This window comes from Hemicordylus capensis, chromosome 4 (genome assembly GCF_027244095.1).
Source record: "Hemicordylus capensis ecotype Gifberg chromosome 4, rHemCap1.1.pri, whole genome shotgun sequence".
Lineage (NCBI taxonomy): Eukaryota > Metazoa > Chordata > Lepidosauria > Squamata > Cordylidae > Hemicordylus > Hemicordylus capensis.
In genome coordinates, this window is record NC_069660.1 from 139,830,229 (window position 1) to 139,848,418 (window position 18,190).

The 18,190-nt window shown below is 42.3% G+C and overlaps 1 protein-coding gene across 7 annotated transcripts in view; it reads left to right on the forward strand.

Moving 5' to 3' along the window:
* DENND1B (DENN domain containing 1B) overlaps nt 1-18,190 on the forward strand; it is a 292,085-nt gene that overhangs the window by 222,216 nt on the left and 51,679 nt on the right. For all 7 annotated transcript variants that reach the window (XM_053245148.1, XM_053245149.1, XM_053245145.1 and 4 more), the window contains one exon: nt 1,759-1,884. In XM_053245148.1, coding sequence (XP_053101123.1) covers nt 1,759-1,884 — 126 coding nt within the window. The remainder of the gene's footprint in view (nt 1-1,758; nt 1,885-18,190) is intronic.

Sequence of the window (18,190 nt, forward strand, 5' to 3'; positions counted from 1 at the left end):
CTAACCGATTTGGACCAAATTTATTTTAAAAATAAACACAATATGAGAACTTTAGTCACTTCTGGAGAATTATACCTCTCCATCAAATATTATGGGTAACTGGAGTATGTGCATGGATTGTAGGATCACATGCACAGTGTTTTCAAAGTACATTTCAAGAAAAAACACTAGTTCAGTCTGAAAACCATATATTCTCATGTGGGCTGAGCATTCAAGATGACTATTTTTTTTTTAGTCAAGGTAATTTTAACATACGTTTGTGCTTTCCCCAATTGGAGGTGCTTTTGATGTCCTAAATGGATGTTTGAAGGCATTGAGTAGATGGATGTGGGCTAACAAGCTGAAATTAAATCAAAAGCTCTCCTGATCAGGAAAAATGCTGACTTGGCAATGGTTTATCAGCCTGTTCTTGAAGGGGTTGCACTCGCCTTGAAGCAGAAGTTTTGCAGGTTGGGAGTTCTCCTGAATCCAATGTTGCATCTAGATGTCCAGGGGACTTTTGCTCAGTTGGTGCATCAGTTGTCCCCATTTCTGTCTTGGAACTGGCCATGGTTAAAGAAAGTGCCTCTTTACACAACATGTAGTTAAACTATGAAAGTCACTGCCACTCAATGTGGTGATGGCCACCAGTCTAGACTAGAGTTGCCATGTCCCCCGAAATTCTGGGTTTCACCTGGATTTTAAACATCTCACCCAGCTTGCTTAGCCCACCCAGATTCTCCCAGATTTCAGATTTCATTTTTTTAAAATGTTAAACTCTAGCCCTTGTAAAAGTGGAGTTATGAAGCAAAACATGCAGTCACCATTCTGCTCAGAAATTATTTTCCAGCTAATTTACATACTATGCAAATTAGGCACTCAGATTTGGAAAGCCAGAATATGGCAACCCTAGTCTAGACAGTTTTTTAAAGGGATTAGAAAGCCATAAGTGTTTTATTCTTTCCTGCATAAGAAAGGTGTTCCATCCCCTTGAATATTTTGGTTGCCTTTTTTCCTCTATTTTTTTACAGCTCTATGATATCCTTTATGAATATGCTCACTGGTGGTTGTTTAAAAAGATATAGACAAGAGCCTGTACACACTATGTTTTTGCAACACATTCTCTGGGGTAAATTAGTTTTTACCTAGGGTGCCTACCGTTGTTCTGACATTATGTTAAAATTTTATAGTGCTTATAACAGGGGCAAACACAAAGAAAAGATAAAACATAATGGCCACCATCTATGAGAGCCATTCCAGACTTTCAGTGGGGCTTTCCTGCATTCTGTTATTGAAAGGAAATGAACCCATGTGCTTGTGAATTTGTCTCCTATAGCCAGCAGTGGGAGCTCTGTGACTATGTGGGGCTGCCCTGAGTGGTAAGTTGAGCTTCCAGTGTGCCTTCTAACAAAGCTATCGTAGCACAAACGGATGGCTTAATCTCAGACAAGTAGGCACATGTTATGATTGCAAGGAATCTGCAGGAAAAGTGGCTCACAAGCAGTTTACTGTAAAATAATTAAAGCTTATTTATGTCAAGAGGCCTTGGGAAAAAAGAGAGCATAAACCAATTTGCATTAGCACTTTACTATCCTCCCCTGCTTTCATTTCAATTAACAGATCAGCAGGTGTTCTTTGCAGTTAAAAAGATAAGCTATCAAGGAAGAGGATGAATTTTTGGCTGACCTGCAGACACCATGGTTTGCCTGCTGATTGGGTTCATACCTCCCTGTACCAATTTCTGAGGTGTTAATTTAACTGTTCCTCTCTGTCACGCAGGTCTCGGCCTTGAAAAATAAACTGAAGAAGCAGTCCACAGCTACGGGTGATGGAGTAGCCAGGGCCTTCCTTAGGGCACAGGCTGCACTGTTTGGATCCTACAGAGATGCACTAAGATACAAACCTGTAAGCTATTCCCTTAAGTAATTCAAGTATTCATTTTCGCTTGACTCTTAAAGACTGCAAATGTTCTTAATGTTCTCAAGGAGCAGTGCTTAAGAATAGGACTATGCAAATATTCTGGAAGTGACCATTCCCACCACTCATTTGCCTGCAGAGCTGTGGTGTTCCCCATAAAGTGTTATGGGTGAAAGCACTGGAAAAACCTCCACTTCCCAGCACTCCCTGTGCATCTTCCCAAATGTTGCTCTGGTTCTACAGGGCTCTGTTTCTCTTTAAGGGGTTCCACTGGTGCAGGGAACAGCACAGCAGGTGAGTGGTGGGAATGCATGCATCTACATGCAGGTGGGTGGTGGGAATAGTCTCTTCCACGTGTGTGCCCGCAGGTCTGTGTGGATTATTTGGCTTTGAAAATCTAGAGCAGAATATTTGTATAGTCCTATTTAGTCTCACCACAGTTAACTCTGCATATTTTTCATGTGAAGCCAGGTCCTGTTGAGCATGGATAGATAGATAGACTCTTTATTTCGGTAAATAATATAGCATAATATATAAACAATAACCGTAACAGTAGCAGCCAATTAGATGGTGCAGCCAATTACGAGTTTTACAAACTATGTAGCAAAACTTGGCCACATTACCAGAAACCAAATCATTAAAATCGTATAGCAGATAATCTAAATAAAACTCGTCAGTATGACCAGGAAACTCCGTTAATAGCAGGGGTTGGGCATGGAAGAACTACCATCTACTCTATCGCCCAGGAGTAGGCAAATAGCAGATCAGAAACTCTGCAGGTAGATCTCTGGGAGATTTGCAGTAGATTGACAAAGTTTTCTGAGTCCCCATTTAATAACTAGCAGCAACCACCCAAATACAATCCCTCACCCAGATTAAACTTCTGAAATTAAGAAAGCTTGCGGGGGGGGGGCGGGACACCAGAAGTGGATTTTTGTGTGAGAGGACTGTGAGCTCAGTTCTGTATTGGACACACATCCATAGGTTGAGCATATGTTCAGGGGCACCTTGTACTTTAATTCTGTGTCTCTCCCCTGCTCCCGGAACCACTGTTTTGACTTTGGTTTTTGCACTTGGTGAACCTTAGGAGTTCTAATAAACAAAGTCGATTCTGCAAACCCAAAGTCTACTGAGCCCTGTCACAGCCAAAGTGGAAAACCCTTGGTGTGCTCATGGACTGTAACATCCAGTGAACCAGCCATCACAGATCAAACATTCCAGACTTTTCATCACCTCAGAGACCCTGTGCAGACATCATACTGGCAAATGGAAGTGCAAAACTGGGATTAATAGGTGGATAGGAAGAGCAGGGGGTCACTTTGGAGAGAGAGCAGACATATATTCCAGGGGCAGGCTCACAAGGATATGGTTTTCATGGAGCTGGCTTTATGTCTGTACTGAGCCAGTCTCAGAATTTTCCAACAGAGACAGTTCGCATTCATCTGCCAGTTGCCAAAAACATTTGCTACCTAAAATTAAGTGTTGCCCTCCAACAAGCTACTTACCCATACCGCCCCCACTCTTGTTAGGCATGAATATTTCTGTTTTAAATGTTATTTCTTGTGCTACATAACTAGTGAAAGAGGCCAGAAGTGCTGTTTCTATTTTTATCTACATAAAACCAGTATGCTAAGAAAATGAATTCTGTTAGAAGCCTGCAGCCAGAGAATTGGCTGATAGGTCAAAATCAGTATGTGAAAATCATCCCACATGCCCCCACCCCCGATCTCACTCTGGTTGTATGTTTGCCACCTTTTACAACAGCCTAGCATAGAGATAGCTTTGAAAAAATCTTTTCTGCTTACTTGGTCTCTTCCATTACTTTTCCTTCTGGATGCGGTTTTACATTGACAAACTAATGATAACTCTATCAGCTTTAGCAATGTAGACTAGTGCCTGTCTGCAACAGAAATTAAGCACTGATTTCAAAGGAATCTTTTTAAGGTGCCAATGGCGTTTGCATTTTTTAGCCTACTTTCCTTAAGGAAATTAAACTTGTAAGATCACCTGGCGCTCTGTGTGTGTGTGTGTGTGTGCGCGCGCGCGCATGCGTGCGTGCGTGCGTATACTGCTATATAAACCAAATCAGGTACAATTGCAGGAACACATAGGGATCCTCAGTGACATGGTTTGTGATGATGTTATCTATTAAAGTTTAAGATGGCAGATGCATAAACATTTGAGGCGCAAGTGGACAAATTTGTGAACCACCTAACTGATTTGAACAAAAATTTAGTACAGTTGCAGTGAGTTGACTCATGGGGTACCTCGATGGTGTAGTTTGTGTTGGTCTTGTGGTAGCAAGCATGACTTGTCACCTTTGCTAAGCAGGGTCCACTGGGTTGCATGTGAATGGGACACTACGTGCATGTGCACTGTAAGATACTTTCCTTAGAGGATGGGGCCATTTTGGGAAGAGCATCTGCATGCTTGCATGCAGAAGGTTCCAGGTTCCTTCCCTGACATCTCCAAGAGGGCTGAGAGAGACTCCTGCCTGCAACCTTGGAGAAACTGCTGCCAATCTGTGTAGACTATACTGAGCTAGAGGGGCTGATGATGTGACTCGGTATATGGCAGCTTCCTATGTTCCTATGTACCCTATTCAAGATAGCGGATGCATGAATGTTTGAGGCCTAACCGGCCTAACCTATGGATTGTCTAAATGATTTGAACCAAATTTGCTACAGCTGGGACACATAGGGACACCTCAACAGCATGGTTTATGATGATGTCATCCACCCCAATTCAAGATGGAGGATGTATGAATGTTTGAGGCGCAAATTGGTTAATTTGTGAACTGCCTAACTGATTTGGTCCAAATTTAGTCCAGTTGTAGGGCTAGTGAAAAGGAAGTGTTAATTTTTGTTTTAGGTTTCTGGTTTGTAGCACATTTCTTCTATGGGACACCCAAAGGTCACCATCCAGAGAACAGTATAATTTTAATTCTGCATTCCCAGCAGCACTCTTAACTTAGCGCCCGCCCCCGCAAAATGTGTAAGCCTTGTGTATTTCCTGAAAAGCTGTTTTTGAAACTTGAGTAGTTTCATAAGCAGTTTGAGATATATGCATGGGAGATGTTTCATCAAAGAAAGATATCAAAGGTCCACTGAATAGACCTAGAAAATATTGTTCCAAAACTGTTTGGTTATCTGAAATACTTTTTCATACTAATAAAAATGTGTACTCTAACTGTCCCTGCTGTGCTTCTTGTACAGATTTTGAGGATACTTTAAAAAATAAATAAAAAGTTAGTATGGACACAAGTTTGGTAGAGCTGACTTGCTTCTCGTCCATTATTCCCCACCCCATAACTGCCTATCCTGAAAGTATATGTTGCCGAATGTCTTTGTCTTTGTGGTGTATATTATAGGCTGTGCTTTTATTGTTCCCCTGACCCACATTTATAATGTGACAACAGGAATGTGTTTAATACACAAATGTGTCTCCCTTTTAATTTATTAAAAGTTGGATAGTATGGAAGAATAATTTGATACACCAATGAGCATCAGATTATGTATAAATGGGCTGGAGTACATTCTGGAATATGATTGAATCCCTCTTGTTGGGAGACGTATTTCTTGAAATAAGTACAGCTGATGCCTTTGGATTCATGTGGTATCTTAGGCAGCATTTCCAACATTGCTCTCGGCACCTGCGCAGTAGCCATCATGGAAGGATTTGATAGTTCCATGAGGTGCTTGAAGCCCCACCCTTCATATGCAGAGCACACTGACTTTCTTTTGGTAGCAAGCACCTCTTCTAAGTTTCTTTCCGTCCACCATGCCATGCGCTTCCTTCTGGATTCTCTCCAGAGCCTCAGTTCCTAGGAAAAAGAACTAGTGTTTGGTCAGTTTTATTGGTTTTTTCTTCACTCAGACTGTGCTTTAGACTCCTCTTTCTGCCTATCGTTTGGTTTGTTACTCCAGTGGTTTTTTTCTGGCTTTTGATCTTGGACCTCCCTCAGTCTCTTTGGCTTATGGTTTGGCCTTGGACTAATTTTGTGATTTCTCCACTTTGACCCTGGACTGCTTCGACCTTGTTTTTGCAAATTTACCTTGTTCCCTCAGTCTCATGGACTTGAGGAAAACATTTACATGTTGCACCTTGCACTTTACAATCTTCTGACCACCATGAGCTCTGTCTTCTGAGCTTAGGAGAGGACCATGACGTAAGAACGTGCCAGATCTGCCTCTCTTCACCAAGCAGACCAGAAAGGATGAGAAATCCGGATGAGGGTCACCCTCTTTGAGTTCACCCTTCAATTGTCGACACTGATGCCTACGACATCAAAGGCATCAATATCGAAGTTGTCATTGATGCCTAACTATCGGCTGATTCTGCATTGACTTCATTCAAAAAAGCCCAAGGACGTTTCTTTCAAAAAGCCCAAGGAGTCCCATCACCAGCACAAGAAGAGGAAGCACAGAGATTCAGACACCTCTTCTTCCTCCAAATGTCTGAAGCCGTCTGAGCCTTCCTCAGCTTCAGTGTTGAAGTCGACATCGACAGTGTCGAAGCTACCATCTCCAATAGTGCGTTCTACTGTTGCCATTATGTCTGCCTCTGCGGGATTGTTGACCATTAAGTGCCATCCATCATCAACTATGCAGCTGCCACCCCACCATCAGTCTTGAGCTTTACCCGTCATCGACTCTGTCGATTGTGCAGGTACCCCATTTCTTCTTTTTCTGCTAGAATTGATTATTGATACATCTTGCTCTCCATTGACATCATGCAAGCTTCTTTCTTCTGCTTTGACATCAGTACAGACTGCTCCTCCCACGGCATTGGTGTTGACTGTCCTCCCATTGCGGGGTTTGACATTGTCAACTTTGATGGATTTGACTCTTCAGGCATTTGTTGATGGTTGTCCTCACCTGCCTTCGGTGTCGGACTACCTTGGATGTCGTTGACATTGAGGGACATACAAATTCCAGACTTCAATGCCATACTGGACTCTGTCTTGACAACATCTTCCCTCTTAATGGCCTGGACATAGACAATGAGCATGACATCAAGACTCCTTGGATCCTGAAGTCTCCATCTGTTTCTCCAGCCAGAGTAACTCCTGGATCTTGAACATGTCAGTGTGGAGGCTGACCTTCTGCATAAGAATCGTCTGCACGAACGGAAGGCCTCCACAATACGCAACTATTCTTGCAAGTGGAAGAGAGTTTTGATCTATGCCAGGTCCAAAGGCTTTGAACCCACCACAGTTATGGTCTGCCAAGTCTTGCTCTACCTGATTTCTCTCAAGCAGACAAGCTTATCAAACTCCTCCATTAAAGTGCATATGTCTGCATTGTCTGCTATGCACCCTGGCTGGGATTCCATGTCCTTGTTTTCTCACCCAGTTCTTAAACAGTAAACAGTTCTTAAAAGGACTTAAAAATCTTTTCCTTCCAGTTAAAGACCTGGTAGAACCCTGGAGTCTTTCTCTGGTTATGTCTACATTAACTGAAGACCCCTTTGAGTCTCTTTCTTTAGCCTCCCTCAGACTACTCACCTTTAAAGTGGCTTTTTTCGTTGTGATTACAACAGCTCGAAGAATTAGCAAGCTTGCTGTGCTACGAATTGACATTCCCTACACTGCATTCCACCCTAATAAGTTAGTAATGAGGACTGATCTGTCCTTCCTCCCCAGAATTGTTTCAGACTTGCACATCAATCAAGATATTGTACTACCCAATTTCTTTCCTGGTCCTGTAATGCCTTTTGAATATTCACTGCATTCACTGGACATTAGGAGAGCTGTGTTTGTTTGTTTATTACATTTCTAGACTGCCCCATTCAAAGGCCCTGAGTGGCGCACAACAAGTTTAAAAACCATAAAGACAAACACAATTTAAAACACACTGCTTAAAACAATATAAAAACAATTTAAAAACCATTCAGAACCATTTAAAACCAATTAAGAACTTTAAAATAATTTCAAAACCGTGGAAGGCCAGGCCAAACAAGTAAGGTTTTTTTGGCTCTTCTAAATGCCAATAACAAGCCTAAATTACAGATATCTGCCAGGAGTGCATTGCATAGGCCAAGAGCAGCTACACGAGAAGGCTCGGCTCCGAGTCGCCACCAGACGTACCGGTGGTAACTGGAGGCGGACCTTTCCAGATGACCTCAATATGTGATGGGAATCATAAAGAAGGCGGCGCTCTTTAAGGTATTTAGCATGTACAAAAAACTTTAGACGGTCACGCAGGCTCTTTGTCACCCTTGAGGGTCCTAGTAAGGGTAAACTAGTCTCCAGACAAAGGCTGTTAGAATGGCTGGTCCAGGCTATCCTTTTCTGCGACAAACAAGGGATTTCTCCTCCTGCCAACATCCGAGCTCACTCTATGAGAGCACTGGCAACATCAACTGCACACCTGTCTGGCATTAACTCCTCTGACATCTGGAAGGCTGCCACGTGGTCATCAAATCAACCCTTCATACAACACTTTGCCCTAGACACCCACTCTGCGGCTGAGGCTGGTTTAGGGTGTTCTGTTCTCAAAAATGTTATTTAAATTTGCCGTCTCTTACTATTTGGGAGCTAGCTACTTGCCCAATGTTGGGAATGCTGCTTAGGCCACCCACCAAAAGGATAAACAGATGGCTCACCTGTAACTTTTGATCCTTTGGTGGGTTGGCAGCATTCAAAACACCCACCCAGCCTCCCTACTCATCAGATTTACTTACTTGCTTTGTTGTTTTCTTGAAGAAGCTTTAGTGACATGTTGTCCATCCAGGAAGTGAGGAGAAAAGGCGCCTGCTGCCAGAAGACACCGAGCGCACTCTCCACACAAAGGGCAGAACTTCAAGCGCCTCGTGGAGCTATCGAATCCTTCCATGGTGGCTACAGCCCAGGTGCAGAGCCCAGTGTTTGGAGTGCTGCCAAGCCACCAAAGGATCAAAAGTTACGGCTGAGCAGCCTGTTTCTTTTTCTGGAACTGCATCACAGATACACAATACAATTGTGTTCCTGGTTACTTTAGAAATCCTAGCGTGGGTGATAATTGTTAAGACATCCTCAACTGAAAAGAGTTCAAAAGTATCTTTATAATTGGACTTTTAAAATAGGGAGCATCTCTCTAGTTATTTAAGATATATGAGTGTTTGCAACTGTTGTATATATAGTTAGACCAGTGGTTCCATCTAGCCCAGTAGAGATCCCCCCCCCCCACCAGACCTACTGCTGGAGACTGAACCTGGCATCATTATACAAGCAGAGCATTTGCTCATTCACCAATCCACCCCCTTTCTCTATGTGAAGACTTGCTCTATGTGCTGATGTATCACATTAAGATATAACTAGCTGATCCAGCGCAGACCACCTGCACCCCTAGTTCTCCCTGTCACACACCCCTTCAGCCCCAGTCCGTTCTTGATCCTCACCCCTTCAGCCCCAGTCTGTTCTCCTTCCCCCCTCCCATCAGCCCCAGTTCGTTCTCTGTTCTCCCCCCCACCCCGCTTCAGCCCCAGTCCATTCTGTGCTTGGCTTTCCTTTTCCTCCCTGCCCGCTGGTGGCGGTTTCCCTCACTGGCTGCCATGGCCGGTGCTTTCCTTCCCTGCTGGCCGGGCTGGGCTGCGGGACCTTTCCCTCCCCACCTGCCAGCGGACCTTTCCCTCCCCGCTGGCACTGCTGCCGTTTTCTCCCAGGCAGCTTCTTGCAAACACTCGTGAAAGCTGCCATGCATGGGATTAGCGATGGGTACTTTTAGGTGAATTATAGAGAGAGATTGCAGGGTGGGAGAGGGATGAACATATTATTTCCAAAATCTCTACAATATGTGATTGAATGATCCTTAACTATTTTTTCACTGAAAGCATTGGATGTGCAATAAAATATGGTATTGTCAGATAAATGAAAACAAGCAAAAAAAATCTTACAATTTTTACATTGTATGAGCTGTGATTTGATTTCTGTTTGAAAATATGTGTATATTTAGTAATATACATGAATTTTAATTTAATTTTGCACAAATGTTGCCATATTACTATACAATTTTGCAGTGAACATATAAATTCATTGTCTGTGTATTCAAATTGTGGAAAGATCTCCTTAACAAAGTTTCCAATATACTCTTCCAGTTAGGGAACAATAAGAGTTAGTGCGCGCACACACAAACCCCTTAAGTACATACATTTGTTTTTTAAAGTACATTAATTAATACTATGTGGCGTGTATGTAAAAAGCTGCTTGGGCCTCACTGGCTCACTGACATGAAACTCCCAAAAACGTGAAAGATAGAAATGTGCCATTTTCACAGGTAAGTTCCAGACCTCACCCAGGCTACCAAAAAAATAGAAAAAAACCCCACCAACAACAGAAAATTCATTAACTTGCCAGAAAATGCAGGAAAACTCTCCTTTTGGGAAACATGGGGAATACCTTCTAGTTACAAAATGGCTAGAGTCACAGAGAGGTTCAGTGGTCATTTGAGAGATGGTCATTTGAGAGATGACCCTGCCATGCTGACTACTCCAATGGGTGCTGCATGTGTGGGGCTCAGAGGCCAGCTGAACGGCAGGGGCCGGGCAGCCTCCTTGCAGGATGATCACAAGAATCTGCGTGCTCCCAGGGTGCTCACGGGAAGTCAGGTGCGAGTGGGGGCAATGTTTGCCATTTTTGAAATATTTAAAGACTCCTGAAGGATGTACAGTAAGATCCCCTTAAGTCAAATCCAGATTCTGCTGTCCCAGAGATTTAGGTTACCTCTTTTTGCATCATCAACATGGAGATGATTGCTAAAGGCTGCTCAACATGATGGTATTAAATCAACATGAAAATATGTTTAATCTTGTCAAGATTTTTAGCTTTTAATTTCTCTATTTTTTCAAACTGTAATAACTAAGACTTACTTAAACAAAGCTTTGTGTGGGTACATTTCTGTGTGTTTTTTTAAAGTTAAATGGTGGGTGGTTTCCATTCTTCTTGCAAAGGCTTCAGTATCTTTTGCTTGGGTTTATCTTTCTCTTGGCTAGTTTTTTTGAAAATGTTCCAGATTTTTTAGAAATACAATATAAATCAAGGTAGCTGTTGAAATTCTTTATAATCTTAAAATGATGCATATTTTTAAAGAAAGGTGATTTGTTTAGAGTATTGCAGTAGGTTTTTTCCTTCATGTTTATAATAAAGAATTACACATTTATCATGCCTCTTGTTTATTTTCCTCCCAACATGTTTCACAAATCAGTAAGTTTCTCTCTCTGCTTATTTTTTAAATAAGTTTAGTTTGTAATAATTGTGGTTATGTTTCTTCTGTTATTTCTTGTCCACTTCTTTTGACCGTGACAAAAAAGTTCATTGACTTAATAGTTTTAGGATTAGCTCACTAAAGTAGAGTTCAGCAAGCAAAGAACGGGAAGGTTAATGTACTCTCCAGTTGTTATCTTTCTATATACATTTCAGGAGATAGAGCTCTGTGTCTTTAAAATCCTTTCCCTAAGCCCCAGGTCTCCTCCATCAGTCAATCCATATTCTTCAGGCAGTCCAACATTCCCTGCCTCTTTCAAAGTAAAAGTGGAAGACCACGACAGATGGGTGGCATGTGACCTGTGGGTGGAAGAAGCAAACTTTTGTAATAGACTTTGAACAGCTTTTCCTCACTTGGTCTCCATTTTATTCTTCTCTCTCTAACCTTAGTTCACTCCAGAACTACTGCTTCAGAAAAGCACTCAGTGATAGTAGTAGCAACTGTAGCAACTTCCTGGGGTGGGGATGGGGTGGGTGTTCTCAACTTAAAGTAATGAATTTTCAGGAATTCATGTCCACTGTTTCACATATAGCTTGGCTGCCTAGAAGAGCTCCCCTTGCTTGTGACCCCACTGCTTCTGCAAGGAAATCAGACTCTAGTAGCCCACTCAAAATATGCATTACTTCTCGATAAGTTTGGATGGCCACATGTTTCCTCCCTCTCCCCCCACACCTTTGATAAACTTTATTGTTACCATAAGGAATCTGGCATGTTGCCCATGAGTGCAACATATGCAACTACCTTATAGTCAGTCAGTCACTCCACTGGTCCATCTAGCCCGGTATTGTCTACTCTGATAGGCAAAGGCTCCCCAAGGTCTTAGATGGAGGTCTCCCAGTCCTGCAACCTTGAGATTGTGGGGATTAAACCTGGGACTTTTCTGCATGCAAAGCATGTGCTATGCTGCTGAATTACGCATTAAGTAGCTGACATATTTTTCCTGGTCTTCTTAATCCATCCTTTTTAAATCACTTTTGAGGAATAACTGGCAGATAAGTGACTCTTTTAGATAGACAATTAAAACTCCTGGATCAGTTTGCAGTATCTGAGGCAAAGATGAGTTAATTTAAAACAACTAAACATACCTTATTTTGAATGGAAAGAACTTGGCTTAATATGTCCATCATTTTTAGGAGCAAGGTTATCTTCTCCGCTAGCCTAGATTTGATTTTGCTTTTACTGCGGTGGTATATGTTTAACTTACTATCTCATGCTTAAGATGATTATTCCATGCATCAGAGTTATTTACAATTATATCAAGGAGCTTATTTAAAATGTGAATATAGCTTAAGTGGGATGACTCCTGCTGTGTTCAGCAGTCCGTGAAAAGGAGTTGGCGAGAGATTGAATTTTGTATCCATTGTTGTTTAAAAGGACAGATATCTTGTTTGGGCATAGTTATCTTGTTTTTTTGGTTCAAGTATTAGCAGTCTGCTTCTCAGCACAGAATCCCTACTAGGGCTTGATCGAACATACTTTGAAAGTATGTTGTAAATCAATACTAAAAGGACCATTAAAGCATGTATTTACTAAATATAGGCACAGCATTCCTCCATAGCCTGTACTCTTGCTTGTAAGCATTACAATAAGGAAATAAATTGATGACAGAAATATATTACAAAACAAAAAAAAGCCATTATGGGGCTATATTAGCCATAATGGATAATTTATTATTTTAATTTAGAAATAATTCCAAAGCCTATTCGAGCAAAGATGATTTTGCTGAAATCTGCGGGATAGATATAAATCAGCACCGAACTGATTAAAAATAATATGGCCAAAGAGCCCAGTAGATGTGCACAAAGTATTTTTACATGCATGTTAGATGCATTGCTCTCCCCACAATTCTGATGACATTCCCTCACATGTCATGTTATCCTGCCCTGCAGACTGCTTTTCAGGGAGGCACAGGATATTATAACTAAAAGAGAGAGGCTGGAATGCCTCTGCATGTGTTTAGCATACCACATGTAGCATTGTTTCTGCTCCTTGTCGCACAGTGCAGATGAGTGGGGAACTGGTGTGTGTTGAAGGCAGAAGAAATGTGTGTATTCATGTGGGTGCTCCTAATATATGGGCTGAGAGTGTTGGGGCTCTTCCATTGTGCCCCCACAACAGCAAGTAGCACATGTGCTAAATAGAGAGTTCTTTACTGATTAAGATTTCATTGTTTACCCATGGACTGGTATACTGGTAGTATACCAGTAGATCAGATCTCTCTTAGAATGTAAAAAAAAATATGAAGACCACAGAAGAGGGAAAGATGTTAAGGTGTCAGATTTTTTAAAATAATATGAAAGCAATTCAAATGTAACATCTTTTAAATCCTTGATGTAGGACTGCTTTTGGTTAACCCATAGTAATCTCGTTGAATATACTATGTATGAAAATTGCATTTCATAACCAGTTGATTTGAGGCTACTGTACTATAAACTGGAGTTATACAGAATTATGTGTAAAATAACACCTAAGGATGCTAGAGTAGGGGTGTGCACAAAACTGATTTTGTGTTTTGTTTTGAGCCTGAAATGGAATGCAAAATACTCAAAATGTTTCTTCGAAACAGTGGAACATTTGAAGTGTTTCGGGTGTTTTGGCTATAGGGAACAATGGGAAACACCCCATTGTTACCGTTGGGTAGCTCTTAGGGACATCAAAGTGGAATGATGGGTGCTACCTACCATCCAACCCACAAAAGAAATAGGCAAGTGGGTGATTAAAAAAACAACATCTTTCCCTAAAACCCCTATAGGATCTTATGGGGAAAGGTTGAAAGTTGTTTGAAATTGCCCGCTTGTTCTCTTCTTTTGTGGGTTGGATAATAGGTAGCACCCATCATACGGTACAGCCCAGCCCACTTTGGTGTCCCTAGCAGCTACCCATGGGGAACAATGGAGTGTTTTGAGTTCCCAATTGTTCCCTATGGCTGTGCATACATCAACCTTGCCTTGAAAAACACTGCAAGCACACAGTAAAAGGGATTCTGTCCCTCCTGATGCAGAACATATATTTCAAAGACAGTCCAAAAATGGCCCCAAAAAGAAGCAGTGACCCAGAATCCACTGCCAGCCACAGAGCTTGTTCTGCAGTAACATCATTGACAAGTTTTTCTCTCACACACAATTATGAAATTTTAGCTTGCATCCTAATATGATTGATTGCAACAGCTGCCAGAGCAGTACCCTTAGCAGCAAGCGTAGCCATATGCTCAACTAGAGCAACTTCAGTCACATTTTGACTGAGTATAGTACACTTTGCAGTGCAGCTCACAGAGCAGTGAGTGAAGCACAAGTTAGTCTCAAGGCTAGACATGGAGCTCATCACAGCAATCACCATGAAATCACACACACACACACACACACACACACACACACACACACACACACAGCTGCCACTGTCCATTTCTAACCACAACACTATCTCACAAACAAAACAAACAACAACTCAAGGAAGGAAGGAACCCAAGTTCTGCCTTTATCAGTCTGAGACTAGGTAAATTCACATTCAGGTAGTGAAAAAGAAGCCAAATTTCTAGACATGCTAAATGACTGTGCCCTAGAACAGTTAGTCGTGGAACTAGGGGTGTGCAATTTGGGATTTCGGGTGATTCGGCTCGGACCCGAACCGAATCACCCCTGTTCTGTTTTTTGCCCGAATCTGGGTCACCCGAATCACCCTTGATTCGGTTCGGATTCGGATTTAATCCGAATCCGAATCCGAATCGATTCGGGGGGGTAAAAAGGGGCCCAGGGGCAAAATCTTGGGGTGGGGTGGTAGTGCCCAATGGGTAGAGTCTACCACCCCAATTTCAGGGGGATTGGGCAAAATCCTGATTTTTGGTGAATTTTTAAAGTTTTAGTGACTTTGGGGCAGTTCGGGGGCATAGCATGGGATCTGGGCAAAAGGAGTGAGGTGGGGTGGTAGTGACTAATGGGTGCAGGCTACCACCCCAATTTCAGGGGGATTGGGCAAAGGGCTGATTTTTGGTAAATTTCTGAAAATTTCATGTCTTTGGGGCATATTGGGGCAGAAAGTGGGGCCTGGGGCAGAATAGTGGGGTGGGGAGGTAGTGCCTAATGGGTGGAGGCTACCACCCCAATTTCAGGGGGTTTGGACAAAGGGCTGATTTTTTGAGAATTTTTGAAGTTTTAGTGACTTTAGGGCAGTTTGGGGGCAGAAAGTGGATCTGCCCCAAAATAGTGGGGTGGGGTGGTAGTGCCTAATGGGTGGAGGCTACCACCCCAATTTCGGGGGGATTGGGCAGAGGGCTGATTTTTTGAGAATTTTTGAAGTTTGGGTGTCTTTGGGGCAGATTGGGGGCAGAAAGTGGATCTGCCCCAAAGGAGTGGGGTGGGCTGGTAGATAGTGCCTAATGGGTGGAGGCTACCACCCATCCCCAATTTAAGAGTGATTGGGCAGAGGGGTGAATTATGGTGAATTTATTTGTATGAGGTTTGTCTTCATAAGGTGAAGTGTGCTAAATTGATTACTTCCTCATATTATTCATAGTAAAGGAAAGTGTGAAAAAGTGAAAGTGGGGTCATGAGAGTTGTTTAATTGAAAAATAGCTCATTTGCTATGATAGAATGAGAATTCACACCTCAGAAGTTTTTTCTGAAGTGTGAATTCTCATTCTATCATAGCAAATGAGCTATTTTTCAATTAAACAACTCTCATGACCCCACTTTCACTTTTTCACACTTTCCTTTACTATGAATAATATGAGGAAGTAATCAATTTAGCACACTTCACCTTATGAAGACAAACCTCATACAAATAAATTCATCAAAATTCACCCCTCTGCCCAATCACTCTTAAATTGGGGATGGGTGGTAGCCTCCACCCATTAGGCACTATCTACCAGCCCACCCCACTCCTTTGGGGCAGATCCACTTTCTGCCCCCATTCTGCCCCAAAGACACCCAAACTTCAAAAATTCTCAAAAAATCAGCCCTCTGCCCAATCCCCCTGAAATTGTGGTGGTAGCCTCCACCCATTAGGCACTACCACCCCACCCCACTATTTTGGGGCAGATCCACTTTCTGCCCCCAAACTGCCCCAAAGTCACTAAAAGTTCAAAAATTCTCAAAAAATCAGCCCTTTGTCCAAACCCCCTGAAATTGGGGTGGTAGCCTCCACCCATTAGGCACTACCACCCCACCCCACTATTCTGCCCCAGGCCCCACTTTCTGCCCCAATATGCCCCAAAGACATGAAATTTTCAGAAATTTAACAAAAATCAGCCCTTTGCCCAATCCCCCTGAAATTGGGGTGGTAGCCTGCACCCATTAGGCACTACCACCCCACCCCACTCCTTTTGCCCAGATCCCATGCTATGCCCCCGAACTGCCCCAAAGTCACTAAAACTTTAAAAAATCACCAAAAATCAACCGTGAACCGAATCACCCGAATTTTTCATGCCCGAAATTCGGGAGATTCGGCTTGTGCCTGAAAAATATCAGGGGACATCGGGGGTGATTCGGTTCGGCCCCGAATCACCCGAAATTGTTCGTTTCGGGCACAGATCGTTCTGTGCCCGAAATTTTTTGCACATCCCTACGTGGAACCAACCAGAGAGATGGTGACCTTGGACTTAATCCTGAGTTGTGCCCAGGATCTGGTGTGAGATGTCAGAGTTGCAGAACCATTGGTAACAGTGACCATAGTGTGATCCAATTCAGCTTACAGTATAGGTGAGTAGAGCATTGCCAAGGAAGTACAACACTGGTGCATTGGACTTCAGAAGAGGAAAGTTCTCAAATATGAGGGGGCTGGTAAAAAGAAAACTGAAAGGAAAAGTTAGGAGGGACAAGTCACTCCAGAAAGTGACTTATTTAAAACCACAATATTAGAAGCTCAGTTGGAATGTATACCAAGTAGGAGGAAAGGTACCACCAAGTTCAGGAGGTGCCAGCATGGCTAACAAGTAGAATCAGGGAAGCTATAAAAGGGAAGAAGACTTTCTTCAGAAAATGGAAGTCGTGTCCAAATGAAGAGAACAGAAAGGACCATAAACTCTGGCAAAAGAAATGCAAGGAGTCAATAAGAGATGCAAAAAATAATAAAATATTATTATTATTATTTAATAATAATAATAATAATGGTATAAAAATTAAATAAATAAATGAAATGAAAAGAGAGTTTGAGGAGCATATAGCTAGAAGTATCAAGGGGAATTAAAAAAATATCAGAAGCAGAAAAACTTCCAGGGTGATGGTTGGACCCTTAGATGATGAAGGCACAAAAGGGATTATTACGGAGGATAAGGAGATTGCAGAGAAGCTGAATGAGTTCTTTGTGTCTGTCTTCACGGCAGACGATACTGACCTTTTCCCCTCTCCAGAACTGAGCTTATCAGGCTTGGAGGCTGAATTTGTAAACTAATTTGAAAATTAAAAATTAACTAATTTAAAAACTAACAACAAATCGTCAGGGTCAGATGGTATCCACCCAAGAGTTCTGAAGGAACTCAAATGTGAACTGGCTGATCTCCTAGCAAAAATATGTAACTTGTCCCTACAGTCAAGCCCTGTACCAGAGGACTGGAAAGCAGCTAATGTAACTATGATTTTCAAAAAGGGATCTGGGGGGAATCTAGGAAATTACAGGCCGGTTAGCTTAACTTCTGTGTTGACTAAATTGATAGAAAGCATACTTAAGGACAAAATTGTTAAATACATAGAAGAATTGGCCTTGCTGAATGAGAACCAGCATGGCTTCTGCAAGGGTAAGTCTTGCCTCACTAACCTTTTGGAGTTCTTTGAGAGCATTAACGGGCATGTGGATAAAGGTGATCTGGTTTGACATAGTTTACTTGGATTTCCAAAAAGCTTTTGACCAAGTCCCCCACTAAAGGCTCTTGAGTAAACTTAGCAGTCATGGAATAAGGGGCCCGGTTCATGTGTGGATCGGTAACTGGTTGAAGGACAGGAAACAGAGGGTAGGCATAAATTGACAGTTTCACAATGGAGGGAAATAAGAAGTGGGGTCCCTCAGGGATCTGTACTAGGACCAGTGCTCTTTAACTTGTTCATAAATGATCTAGAAGTTGG